Raw genomic sequence first — 13,950 nt, forward strand, 5'->3', positions numbered from 1 at the left:
GGGAGAAGAAGACTGAAGAAGCTGGGGGAAGGGGAGGAGTAGAAACTGGTAGGTGATAGGTGAGACCAGGTGAGGGACTGGGTGGATGAAGTGGAAGAGGTAAAAGGAGGAATCTGATGGGAGAGGACAATGGTCAGTGGACCATGGGCGAAAGAGAAGGAGATGAATGCTGCCTGACCTGCTGAGTTCTCCTAGCATTTTTTTGTGTGTTAGAGAACATTGGTTGCATTTCAAACATGACGGACAACAATACTCTGATCAGATAATCAGGTTTAAAATGGAAGCATACAAGATGATGTTCTCAGTGCTCCAATGGCCAGTGCATCTCCATCACAGCTCAGCCACCTGCAGCTTGTCTGAGGGTATGCAATCAACTGGAAAAGTTCGGATTTAATACAAATCTAGGTTGGGCTGTGCTTTAGATGGATGGTTTGACAAAAGATTGCAGAAAAGGCCTAGGCACAGCTGTACATGGTGTTGGGATAGGGCTGGATTCAAAGGCCTGCCCAATTGCACATTGAGGATAAACATGCATGTAATATGCATCAATTTAAAATGCCCTTCCCAAAGCTGTCAGGTCTAAACTCCTAAACACACCTGTGAGACAGGCTACAGTGTCTGATGACAATTCTGTGAAATGCCATGAGAATTCTGTATTTAAGGCAAATATTGTACTGTGGGAATAAGTGAATGACCTGAGGGAGGAAATGGGAACAGGAAAAGGGAGATTAAATTCCCTTCTAATGCAGAAACTGGCTCTTTCTAAATACCAATCCATATTTTAAAAACATTTACATAAAATCACATTGTAAATACTATATGTAATAAATTAAGGATCAAGGTTACTGACATAGTTCCAAGCATTGACAATAACCTTCAGGATATTACTGTTGATGATAAAATTATAAATATATAATCATCTAAAAACAACACATCTGATTTGAGAGTTAACCAGAACAAATATAAAATAATTTCAATTAATTAGAGCTAACTATACCTTTGTATATGCTGAGCTTTATAGATAGACTATAATAGGAGGATTGTGTTGTAATAATCCTGACTGTCTCCTGTAAGCAGACTGCAAAATATCCTTTCTGTTAGCTAGAAACTATGTACTTGTTCTTGGTCTGGGGTGAGGTGAAGGGAGAGGTGTGAAGAGGTTGGAAGGGAACAGCTGATTCTTAATTCTTGCTCTGCATTTTTCCTGCCTTCTCATCCTCTGCAGTCTTGTCCTTCTCCGCGGCTGGTGTTTTCTCCATGCCGTCCCTTCCTGTGCTTCTCCTGAAGCCGCCGCCAGCAGTGAAGGACTTTGTCTCAGAGAAGATGGAGGTAAAGGTGGGGATCATGAACGCGGGAGTACTGCTACCTACTGTGTTCAGCCGAGTCTCCTCTCCTTCCAGCAGTTTCCTTGAAAAGATTCAAAATATTACGTTATTAAAGTAGTATTTTTTAAAACATGAAGTGGGTACATGGAACACGTTAGCAGCAGTGGTGGTAATAGTAGAAAGGGACATTTAAGGGACTGTTAGGCACATTTAGTTATTCGTATGTGATTGATTGATTTTATTGTTTTTTTTCCCTGTGAATGCCTGCAAGAAAATGAATGTCAAGATGGTAAATGGTGATATACGTACTTTGATAAAAAAAGTACTTTGAAGTTTGAACATGGATGATAGAGAAATGGAAGGCTATGTGGGAGGGAGGGGTTCTATTGATCTTAGAGTGGGTTAAAGGTTGGCAAAACATTGTGGGCCAAAGGGCCTTACTGAGCCTATGTTCTATGTTACTGGGTTCTGTGTTCTATTCTGGTTTTTGTATGGGTTTGGGGGTAGAAGATTAATTTTATTTTTTTCTGATACATAGGCTAGCAAAAACAGCACTTTCAGATCCATTTTGTAATTCAAATTCTGTATGGGAACTTGAATATTTGGTTAAGTCTATTTTTAGAATGTAATTTCACATAAAACACCATTAATCTAAGCATTTAAATAAATAAATTCAACCAAATTTCAAGTCTCACCCACTTCCTCCTATCACCCACCTGCCTTTCTCCAAGCTCCACACCACCCCTCACCTACCTGGCTCTTTCTCCTGTTCCTACTGCACGGGAGGAAAGTGCTGAGAGCTGTGGGCTTAGTCAGCTCCATCATGGGCACAAGATGGAGTATCATGGAGTATCCATCCACAAGATGGATACAAGAAGTATCCAGGACATCTTCAAGGAGCGATGCCTCAGAAAGGTCATTAAGGACCCCCATCACTCAGATCATGCCTTGTTCTCATTGTCACCATCAGGGAGGACTGAAGGCACACACTCAGCGATTCAGGAACAGCTTCTTCCCCTCTGTCATCCGATTTCTAAATGGATACTGAGCCCATGAACATTACTTCACTACATTTTTATTTCTATTTTTTGTACTACTTATTTAACTATAGTAATTCACGTTTTTTCCTCTCCATTATAATGTACTGTATTCCTCTCCACTGTACGCTGCCACAAATTTCACAACGTGTGCCGCAGATGTTAAATCCAATTTTGATTCCTCACCACTTCTCAGCTCACCTATCATGTAATGCTCCCGACTCACCCCCACCAACTCTGTTCCTTATAGTGGCCATCTTCGCTCTTCAATCTCAATGTTGATGCAGGGCCTTGACCTGAAATATCAATTCCCTTCTCCCCACAGATATTGCTTGACCTGCCAAGTTTCTCCGACTGTTTGATTTTAGCACAAAGTATGTTTCTTGTCTACCAACAACTATTAAACTTACTACAATGAATATCAAGAAGCACTGAGCAAATTATTTCACTGATCGTGTTGTAGAACTGACAGGCTCTACAACAACATTCATTGTTCTTGATGATAAATTTGAAATATTCTTTTCAGATTTGATCAAATTAATTGTAAACATTAATGAATATTGACTTATCACCTCCAGAAGTTTTCAAATATTCTATTAAAAACCATAAGAGACAGGAGCAGAAGTAGGCCATTCAGCCGATTGAATCTGCTCTGCGATTCTATCATGGCTGATTTACTATCCCCCTCAACCCCTCCCCCCGCCTTCTCCCTGTACCTTTGACATCCATACTAATCAAGACCCTGCCAGCCTCTGCTTTAAATATACCCAATAACTTAGTCTCCATATCCATCTTTGGCATCGAATTCCACAGATTCACCACCCTCTGGCTAAAGAAATACCTTCATCCCTTTCTAAAGGGACGTTCTTGTCCATGGATGGGTATGCTTGGATTTGCTACACAAGCTTTCAGTAAATGCTTCTGTGAGAGTTGGTAGGCTGAGCTAATTAGCACACCAGCACATTGTTACAAAGTAGACGTTTACCTATAGGCAGCTATTTCAATGTCCAGGGCCATTTTGACGTTGAGCAAGTCTTGGTACTCTCTCAGGTGCTGAGACATTTCACTCTTAGTGGATTGCAAAGCATTTTCAAGTTGATTGATGGTCTCCTGTTGAAGTTAAAAGAAGTACAATCAGGTTTTTAGTTTAGCAATTTTTGTCTTCTACACCTACTAGTAAATTGGAGATAATTGTATAGGCTAAGGACCCACCTTTTATTGAGATGAACTTCTAGTCAAAATATTTTAGTAAAAGCTTTAAGATTTTTTAAGTATACAAAGGGTGAAAGAAAGTTGAGGTTAGATATAGGACCAATAGAAAATGTCGTTGGAGATTTGGAACTTGGGAGTCCTTGTGCAGGATACCCTAAAGGTTAACCTCCAGGTTGAGTTGGTGGTGAAGATGTCGAATGGATTGTTGGCATTCATTTCTACAGGTATAGAATATAAGAGCAAGGATGTGATGTTGAGGTTCTATAAAGCACTCGTGAGACCACACTTGGGAGTATTGTGTGCAGTTTTGGGCTCCTTATTTTAGAAAGGATTTACTGACATTGGAGAGGGTTCAGAGAAGAGTCACAAGAATGATTCCAGGAATGAAAGGGTTACTGTATGAGGAACGTCTGGCAGTTCTTGGGCTGTATTCCCTGGAGTTCAGGAGAATTAGTGGGGACCTCTTAGAAACATTCTGAATGTTAAAAGGCCTGAACAGAATAGATATGGCAAAGTTATTTCCCATGTTAGGGGAGTCTAGGACAGGAGGGCATGACTTCAGAATTGAAAGACATCCATTTAGAACAGAGATGTGAATAAATTACTTTAATCAGAGGGTGTTAATCTGTGGTATTTGTTGCCATGAGTGGCTGTGGAGGCCAAGTCTTATTTAAGGCAGAGATAGATAGGTTCTTGATTAGCCATGGCATCAAAGGGTATGGGGAGAGGCAGGGGAATGAGGATGACTGGAAGAATTGGATCAACCCACGATTGAATGTCGGAGCAGACTTGATGGGCCGAATGGTCTACTTCTGATACTATATCTTATGATCTTAAAATATACAATCTTGACAGGGATTCATTCTTAACTAAATACAAGCATTAAAAGATTCTATATCTGTCACATCTAAACATTGAAAAATCATTTGGGTCAATGACCAACAGAGAACAAAGATGTGCTGGGCAACCTGCAAATATTGCCATGCTTCCGGCACCAGCATAGCATGCCCACAAGTTACTAATCCTAACCCATACATCTTTGGAATGTGGGAGGAAACCCATGTGATCACAGGGACAGCGTACAAACCCCTTACAGGGTGTGATGGGAATTGAATCACAGTAATTGATTGCTGTAAAGAGTTGCGCTAACCACTACACTATCGTGCTGCCTCTCTATTTTGCTCAAATTACCAATATTTAGCACAGAAATGTTCAGCACAATCACACTATGGTGCATTTGACAATTGTTCCATCCTTCCTCAATTAATTTTCTCAAAATAATTTCCATTCGTGATAACCTTACCCACATTGTGAGCACTTACCAATTCAAAGTTCAAAATAAAATTTATTATCAAAGTACATACATGTCACCAGCTACAACCCTGAAATTCATTTTCTTGTGGGTATACTCAGCAAAATAGTAACTATAACATGATCAATGAAAGATCAACCAGAGTGCAGAAGACAAAAAACTGTACAAATGCAAATATAAATAAATAAATAGCAATAAATAACCAGAACATGAGATAACAAGACAAAGAATCCTTAAAGTGAGATCAATGGTTCGGCCACTACAACTATACCAATACAAAGACTGATATCAGATTTGTAACCTCGATTTACTAGTGACTAGGTGATCCAAATCCTTTCAAATGTACAATGTGATGGACATTGAGAACTGTGCAGAAGTCTTAGACACACATATATAACTAGGCTATTTAGACTTTTGCACAGCACCGTAGCAATTTTATGTATTGTGCTGTTCTGCTGCCACAAAACAAAAACAAATTTCATGACATATGTGAATGATGTTAAATCGGATTCTGATCTGGGTCTCTATTGTGGACTGAGGGTGGGAAGGGGGCAGGGAGCGGGGAATCATGGTTGGGAAAAGGGGAGGGGAGAGGGAGGGAGTGGGAAGCACCAGAGAGACATTCTGTAAGATCAATAAACCAATTGTTTGGAATCAAATGACCTTGCCTGGTGTGTCAGGGCTGGCTGTGTCTGCGTCCACACCAACCCTCGCCCCAGCACTTCTTCTCTACCACTTGTTGCACACCCCTCCCACGACGCTTCACCCTCATCATTCCTAACATCCTTTGCTCCAGTCAGATTTGCTGTCTGCTCCATATTGACAAATACAGTACTGTGTAAAAACCTTAGGCACCCTAACCGTTCACACATGCCTAAGACTTTTGCACAGTGCTGTGAAAACTTAGCTTAAATTGAATTATGTAGCGTAGTGGTAAGCAAAACGCTACCACAGCCCAGCAACCTGGATTCAGTTCCGCTGCTGTCTATAAGGAGTTTGACCATGACCAGGCATGGGTTTCTTTCGAGTGCTCTGGTTTCCTCCCACATTCCAAAGATACATGGGTTAGTAGGTTAATTGGTCACATGAGTGTAATTGGGCAGTGCAGGCTTGTTTGACATTCCCATCCTTCCTGCCCGTTTTGCCACTGGTGTTTAGGGCAGCAATGAAGGTCCTGCATCTCTGATGGTGTTCACGGCTTCCTTCATCATGTCAGTAGGTTTCCACCACTGTCAGTCAGGAGAGTCCTGTGTGGAGACTCAGGAATACTATTGCACTCGGATGTAGAAGGGTTCTTCATTGCTATTTCCACTACAATTTTGTGTGACCAGTCAGGGTTGTTATCCCTGAGCTGAACCCCTGAACCTGGAGTACCAGTGGATCACTCTTAGTCTAGACTTTTGGCATGGGTGACCCTACCAACAGCCAAAGCATAAAAGCCCTGACTCCAGCCAACGTAGCTCTACGGGTCATTGAAGCACTGTACACACAAAGTGTTCACCTTGGTACTTACACCCCTATGTATGGTGTTTACTCCAGTAAAACAAAAACCTGCAAATAGAGCTGATATGCCATTTTAAATGCTTTAATTCCAAATCTAGGTGGATCATTCATACATTATGGAATGAACAAGGCCTGCACTTACTGGAACAGTGTACTTTAACTGCACTGCAGCCTGTGATAAACAGTAACCATAAAGCCCCAGCGGAGATATTGGGACATTATTTTAAGAAATAAGACCACATGACCAAAAGATACAGGAGAAGAATTAGGCCATTTGGCCCATCGAGTCCCTTTTCCCTCTCAGCCCCAATCTCTTCTCTTCTCCCCATTACCTTTCATGCCCTGATTAATTAAGAACCTATCCTCTGCCTTAAATATACTCAGTAACTTGGCCTCTACAGCCATCTGTGGCAATGAATTCCACAGATTCACCATTCTCTGGTTAAAGAAATTCCTCCTCATTTCTGTTCTAAACATATGTCCCTCTATTCTGAGGTTGTGCCCTCTGGTTCTAGACTCCCTACCATAGCGAATCTCCTCTCCACATCCACTCTGTTGAAGCCTTTCAACGTTCACTGAGATCCCCCTCCTCATTCTTCTGAATTCCAGTGAGAACGGGCCCAGAGTCTGCCCTCAGAGTTTCAGAGGGGAAGACATCACGGCACTTGTTAGGGCTTTGCTTTTTGGAACAAAGGGGGATTAGAGGTGATTTGGTAGAAGTGCACAAGGGGCATGGATAAAGTGGGTAGCTGGCGCCTTTTTCACAGGGCCGCAAGGGCTGATACAAAAGGGCATCATTTTGATTGGACGGAAGCATTGGTGCATGTCAAAAAGAGTGGTGGGTGCATGGAACGTGTTACGGGGGGATGGTAGAGGAAAATACAGCAGAGATATTTAAGAGACTCTTAGATAGGTACATGGATGATAAAAAAAATTAAGTTTTTGTGAGATGGAAGGTTATGTGAGAGAGAAGGGTTAGAATGATCTTGGAGTAGGTTAAATAAAGGGCTTGTACAACACTGTGGGCTGAAGGGCCTGTACTGTTCTATATTTAAAAGGCGTCTAGTGCATTGAGCGCTCTGGAAAGTGAAGGGAGACGGTCATGTGCCAAAGCCTCCGGAAACGAGGAAAGGGTTGATCTATAGGGTTTATAGGGATAGAACTGTGTCGGGGTCATTTTCATGTGAGACACTGAGGGAAGTGTTGCATTTGGCTGGATGAATTTTGAGTGGCTACCTGCATGTTATTGATCTCCTCGTTGTGTCTCTCCTCCATCTCCACCATTTGCTTCTCGAGAGATTCATTGGTGCTCCTGACGGCCTCAATTTCAATGTTTCTGGACTGCAGCTGGCGCCGGTACTCTGAAATCTCCTCCTTGGCCGCTCGGGCAGCCTCGTTACCGCGCGCTGCGCTCTCCGTGAAGTTGGCGAACTTTGACTTGTACCATTCTTCCGCCGCCTGCTGGTTCTTCAACGCTATCATCTCATACTGGGATCGGATTTCCTTCAGAGCGGCCGTCAGATCCGGCTTGCTCACGTCGACCTCCACCGACACCTAGCAGGAGGCAAGATCACAGACTTTGATACACAAATCACTAGACCATTTTAACAATGGGGATACAGTACTGTGTAAATGTATAGCTAGGGCGCCGAAGACTTTTGCACTGTACTGCTGCCTCAAAATGAAAACAAATTTCATGACATATGATAAACCTGATTCTGATATGGGCAAACACGAGGAAATCTGCAGATGCTGGAAATTCAAACAATAACACACACAAAATGCTGGTAGAACACAGCAGGCCAGGCAGCATCTACAGGGAGAAGCGCTGTTGACGTTTCGGGCCGAGCCCCTTCGTCAGGACTAACCGAAAGGAAAGATAGTAAGAGATTTGAAAGTAGAGGGGGGAGGGGGAAATGCGAACTGATCGGAGTAGACCGGAGGGTCTCTTTTCTGATATGGGTCTCTTTTGTGGACTGAGAGTGGGAAATGGGACAGGGGGAGCGGAATCATGGTTGGGAAAAGGGGAGGGCGGGAGAGGGAGTGGGAAGCACCAGAGAGACGTTTTGTAATGATCAATAAACCAAGTGACCATACCTGGTGTCTCAGGGCAGGGTGTGTCTGCATCTAAGCCAACCCCTCCCCCTCCCGCCCGCCCCTGGTATCTGGATCCCTACCGCGGTATTCCGCACTCGCTATTCCCAGTATCCTTCGCACCCGCAAGATTTACAAACGCGCTCTCTGCTTCACGTTGACGTTAGCCCTGTGTATAACCCTGGCTATATACATGTGCCCAAGACCTTTGTACAGTACTGTGGGGTCCACAGTAGTGTCTGCGTAGATTTTACCTGGAGCATGAAATGTACGGCTGTTTGCACACCCAGATCCAAGTTAAAACCAGGACTAAAGCACCAGGATGAGATCGCAGGGCCCTAATCACTGACTGTAAACACTTCGAATAATGTTAAATTGCAGTGTTCTAATGTTGTGAAATGTTCCAACGTGACAGAGGTGTAGACATCGAGTAGACAGCCAGAGGATTTCACCACCCCCCCTTACGCCCCGGACGGAAATAAGGGGCATAATTTTAAGGCGGCTGGAGGAAAGTATAGGGGGGAATCAGAAGTAAGGTTGATTTTTCACTCAGAGTGCGGTGGGCGCACGGAACACACTGCCTGAGGTGCTGGTAGAGGCAGACACGTTAGGGACATTCAAGAGACTCTTGGGCAAATGGATGAAAGTAAAATTGAGGGCTGCGTGGAAGGGAGGGGTTAGATTGATCTTACAGTAGGTTAAATGATTGGCGCAACGGTGTGTGCCGAGGGTTCGAATTACAAACGGATGATAAATCAAGATTTCTTCTGACGTTGCAGGAGGAATATTGATCAAAATTCCAGATAATGCTCCTGGATGATACCATGTTTGTTTTAAACCATTAACCCGTTGCACCAAAGAGTCCAGGTAGGAACTTGGTTTCCCGTCGCAAATCAAGGACATTGCCCTTGCCCTAACAGACGAGGTAGCCCCACCATAGCCTGCACTCATTTAGCAGGCTCCAAACCAAATTATATTCTCCTGATTCTATTTCAGTGACTACGATTTGAACTACAGTAATGGGAGGCGGGGTGGAGACAGGTCTGTATCAAAGGGGGTGTAAGGCGCTCCTTCCCTCCGCGAGCTCCTGCTTAGCCCCCGATCAGGGTCAGGTGAAGCCATGGGTGCTGCCTGACCTGCTGAGTTCCTCCAACATTTTGTGTGCGTTGCCCTGAATTTCCAGCATCTGCAGGCTTTCTCGTGTTCATAAAATTACGCATTTTAGGGGAAAAAAAGTCGGTCGTTCCTATAACAGCAACAAAAGGAGGAGAAGCATTGAAATCGTCCTGACAAGTCGCATCTCCATCGGGGATGGGAGCAGCAGAGCATCGGACAGGAAGCCCCTACAAAGGACTGTGAGGACAGCTGACAGGATCACATGGGTCTGCCTAATATCCATCGGGGACAGTTATCAGGAGCACTGCGAACGCAGGGCCCCTAGTATTATTAAGGATCCCACCCATCCATCCAGCATCCTCTTTGTCTTTCCGCCATCAGGCAGGAGACTCCGATGCACAAAAACAAGGATGGGAGACAGTTTCTTCCCCAGGCCATTCGGCTTTTGAACCCCCTGCTTCATCACATTCGAAATGTCACCGGATAATAGGCACCTTACAATATTCAACTTTGTCATTTTTGCGTGACTCATCTGTAGATTTTCTCCTTACCTTCATAAACTAAGTGTGTTAAGTGTACCACTGTGCTCTACACTCTGGTCCGGATTAATACATACATGTATATAGTTAAACGACTTGACTTGAAAATAAACCAATTAAAAATATTTCACAAGAAATTAACCGTTGTCTTGATGCCTCTAGACGGGGTACAAACGAGGAAGCCGAGAAAAGTTGAAGTAATTCATTAAAAACATGAATTCTGCCCCTTACCTGCAGTGTAATTTTTTTAAATCGAAGTCTGAAAGATACAGAATGCAAAACACAGAATTGATTTTTAACCAAACAGCGCCTGGACCACAGCCAGCCAAACTGCAGCAGCGGTCCGCAGCCCAGTGCAGCCGTGCTTCAGTCGAAAAGGTGACCGAATCCTCATCGATCAGTGCAGGAACGGAGAACCTAAACACAACAGATTCTGCAGGTGCTGGAAATCTAGAGCAACACACGCAAAAATGCTTGAGGAACAGCAGGTCAGACAGCATCTGTGGAGAGGAATAAACTGTCAATGTTTCAGGCCGAAATACTCTATCGGGACCCAGCTTTCCTGCGTCCTGCCGGGGTATGATGCTTCGTACAATTCGTTAAACATATTCCCCCAACATTTTTTTTATATTTCAGAGTCGTGTTAGCACAGAAAATATCAGCCTTGCCATAAAATGCTGATTTAAAATGTTTATACAAATAGCGACCTGACAGCTAATTTTCCGTGCACACCCTGTATCCCTTAGTAAAACTCTACCCATCTTCGTATCGAATGTGAAAACAGAAACCTGCAGAAATAAAAACAGAAAACATTGGAAACACTCAGTCAGGAAGGCAGCATCTGTGGAAAGAGAAACGGTTAAGTTTTCCCGGTCCGCCGCCACCACCCCCGTCTCCTTTATAGGCACTAGCCCCCCACCCCCAGCATCTACGACATGCCCTCTTCTCATTGCCACCATCAGGGAGGAGGTACAAAAAGCCTGAAGATCCACACTCAGTGTTTCAGGAACAGCTTCCATCAGATTTCTGAACGGACAATGTTTTGCCCCCCTTTTAAACTATTATATATACACTTCCCTTATTGGAATGTAATCTAGTTACGTATTGCACTGTCCCGCTACAGCAAAACAGCAATTTTCCGGTCATATGCCAGCTATAATAAACCCGATTCTGAATGCAGACGCAAGGGACATCAGATCCTGCAGAACTCAGCGGTCAGGCAGCATCTGTGAAGGGAAGTAGGCGGGAATATACCAGTCTCGCTGCCTAGGTGGGGGCACTTCCCGCATCCCCGCGCGTTCTACCTGGGTCGCCTGCAGGGCGGCTTGCAAGTCGGCCACATCCTCCTGGTGGATTTTCTTCATGAACGCTATCTCATCCAGGAGAGACTCGATCTTCTTCTCCTGCTCCAGCCTGGCCAGGGTGGCGTCGCCCAGGTCTTTCCTGTGCGCCTTTAGCGTGGCTTCGGCTTGCTTCCGCAGCTGGAGCTCTTCGTCGTACTTGTCCCGGAGCTTGTCGAGGCAGTTGGCCAGGTGCTCGCACTCCAGCCGCAGCTGGCTCCGTTCGTGGCTCAGCTCCTCCACCCTGGTGCGCAGGTCGCGGATCTCCTGCTCGTAGACCTGGTTCAGGCGGGACGGCTCGGACTGCTTCTGCCTCAGCACGGTCACCTCAGCCTCCAGCACCTTGTTCTGCTGCTCCAGCTGATGCACCTTGTCGATGTAGGTGACAAAGCGGTCGTTCAACCCCTGAAGCTGCTCCTTCTCGTTGGTCCTGATGATCTTGAACTCGTTGTTGACTGCCGTGCATTGGGACAGGTCGAACGAGTCGGGGGAAGAAGGGAAGCGGCTAGTTCTCTTGTAAGAGAAAGGGGAGAGACTCCGAGACACGGACACCTTCGTCACCGAGCTCCGGGACGGGCTGCTGGATGCCAACCGACTGGACAACCGAAGGCAGTCGCCCAAACCCTTACGGTAGGGTCCATGGTAAAAGTCGGTGGTGTAGCTCATCGTGGGGATCAGGCTGCGGACTCTCGCCCTGCGTCGAATGAACAAAGGCACCTCTGCAAAGCCTCCCTTTAGTACCCGGCATGTGAGCAGCCACAGCGAATCCGCAGCGCCCAGCACCCCATTCGGCCCCTCCCTTGTTACGACCCTCCGAAGCTTACGGTTCTTCCTTGCAACCAGATCACGTCGTGCCTGACTTCAGCAGAAAATAAACGCAGTTCTGTAAATGTTTAATACTGACTTTTAACCGGCGGATGGCGGGGCGGGGAACGAAACATCTATGGATCTTAAACATCTCCCCCCCCCCCGCGAAAGATGTTGGTGTTATTTTATGTGGTACACCAGAAGTGAAATCGTGAAGTAACAGATGCGCCGCCACAGTCTATCTGTCCATTTCCAGCCTTCAAATCACCGAAGCGTGAAGATCCGTCTGTCCCCGTCTTTATTTTCTATACGCGTGGATATTATTGTGTAGAAATAAGCGAACTGCGCGACACAATGTCATACACACTCTACGGTGGATTTACACCTTTTCTGATAGCGCCTGGAACAAATCGTCAGAACTGAAATTAACTATTTTTCCCATTCGCAAAAGGAATAACGCTGACTTTTATACTTCGTAATTACATCCCTGAACACACTTTTCCCTATTGCCCCAAGTTTAAAATCGGAATATTGTGTCTGAAATTCATCTTTAACCCCCTTCCACTCCTCGCAGACGATAAAATCAAAGCGGCAGGGATTGGGGTCACATGGGCGGCACCTTCATCTTTCAGACAACCAATCACTTTGCAGCATTTGGCTGTCCTTTAAATTTACTGAGGGTGGGTGCAGTTGCCGCATTGGAGCATCTAAGTCGGCTGTAACAGGCAAAAAAAAAGCAGGACCACAGCAGGTCAGGCAGTATCTATGGAAAGGGATTAGGACCCGACGTTTCGGCCGTAATGTCAACTGCGTGTTCCTCTCCATAGATGCTCCCTGACCTACTGAGCTCCTGCAGCATTTTGGGTGTGCTGCTCGCTGCCCTGGATTTCCAGCATTGCAGGAAATCTTGTGTTTTCAAAATTAATTTGTTTGTTGAGATTAATTAGGCCTTTCCGGCCCTTCGGCCCAGCAACCCCCGATTTAACCTTAGCCTAATCACAGGACAATTTACAACGACCAACTGCCTTACTAACCAATGTGTCTTTGGACTGTGGGAGGAAATTGGAGCACCTGGAGGAAACTCATGTGGTCACGGGGAGAACGTACAAACTCCTTACAGGCAGCGGCGGGATTTGTACGTGGGATACTGGTACTGTAAAGCGTTGTGCTGACCACTATGCTACCGTGCCACCTTATGATCTGAGTCGGTGTCCTCCCTTCAGTGTCAAATGATCGAACGCTGGTGTGGAGGAATCCCGCTTAGAGGTGGAAACAAGACGGAATTCATAGGAATTCCAACAGAACATTGGTTGGTCAATCGAGCAATGACACCATGAGATGAATCATTCTCGGAACACAAGCAACACCCCGATAAGCACTAACTGGGAGTCCGCTTTAAATAATCGCAGGATGCAGAAAACCTGCACCAGTCAAAATAAACTTGACAAGATAAAGCAGATAGCACAAAGGTTTGGGGACTCTAGATAACACAGCAATGAACAAACACAGGACCACACGACACATGAAACTCAGCAATTCAAAGTCACACTTTAATTAGGGAATTTTAATGCTATATCACTTCATGACCGAAGGGCCCGTATCTATGCTGTATAGCTCTAGGACTCTGACCAGAACCCCCATTGTAACATGAATAAAGTCCCTGGA

At 45.0% G+C, this 13,950-nt stretch overlaps 1 protein-coding gene and 1 long non-coding RNA gene across 3 annotated transcripts in view; one reads left to right on the forward strand and one right to left on the reverse strand.

Annotated features, from left to right (window-relative positions):
• LOC132390833 (uncharacterized) overlaps positions 1–13,950 on the forward strand; it is a 67,275-nt gene that overhangs the window by 27,465 nt on the left and 25,860 nt on the right. The window contains exon 3 of one of the 2 annotated variants that reach the window (XR_009511022.1): positions 1,226–1,329. This is a non-coding gene — a long non-coding RNA (uncharacterized LOC132390833). Of the gene's footprint in view, positions 1–1,225; positions 1,361–13,950 lie in introns of those variants that run through there. The other variant, XR_009511021.1, reaches the window with a different exon arrangement.
• On the reverse strand, positions 2–12,310 carry LOC132390813 (low molecular weight neuronal intermediate filament-like). The gene is made up of 4 exons (XM_059963358.1): positions 11,443–12,310; positions 7,626–7,943; positions 3,348–3,472; positions 2–1,407 (listed from the first exon to the last, which is right to left on the reverse strand). The coding sequence occupies exons 1-4, from the start codon at positions 12,142–12,144 to the stop codon at positions 1,182–1,184; spliced, it is 1,371 nt and encodes a 456-aa protein (XP_059819341.1). The 5' UTR covers positions 12,145–12,310; the 3' UTR covers positions 2–1,181.

Source organism: Hypanus sabinus, chromosome 1 (genome assembly GCF_030144855.1).
Source record: "Hypanus sabinus isolate sHypSab1 chromosome 1, sHypSab1.hap1, whole genome shotgun sequence".
Lineage (NCBI taxonomy): Eukaryota > Metazoa > Chordata > Chondrichthyes > Myliobatiformes > Dasyatidae > Hypanus > Hypanus sabinus.

Bases quoted from the DNA above. Each gene is read 5' to 3' on its own strand.
- LOC132390813 (XM_059963358.1), bottom strand. From the start codon at position 12,144: ATGAGCTACACCACCGACTTTTACCATGGACCCTACCGTAAGGGTTTG. The intron at 7,944-11,442 runs GTAGAACGCGCG...GCCTCCTGCTAG, and splicing joins CCGCCCTGCAGGCGACCCAG to GTGTCGGTGGAGGTCGACGT. The intron at 3,473-7,625 runs GTAGCCACTCAA...TAACTTCAACAG, and splicing joins AGGAGATCAATAACATGCAG to GAGACCATCAATCAACTTGA.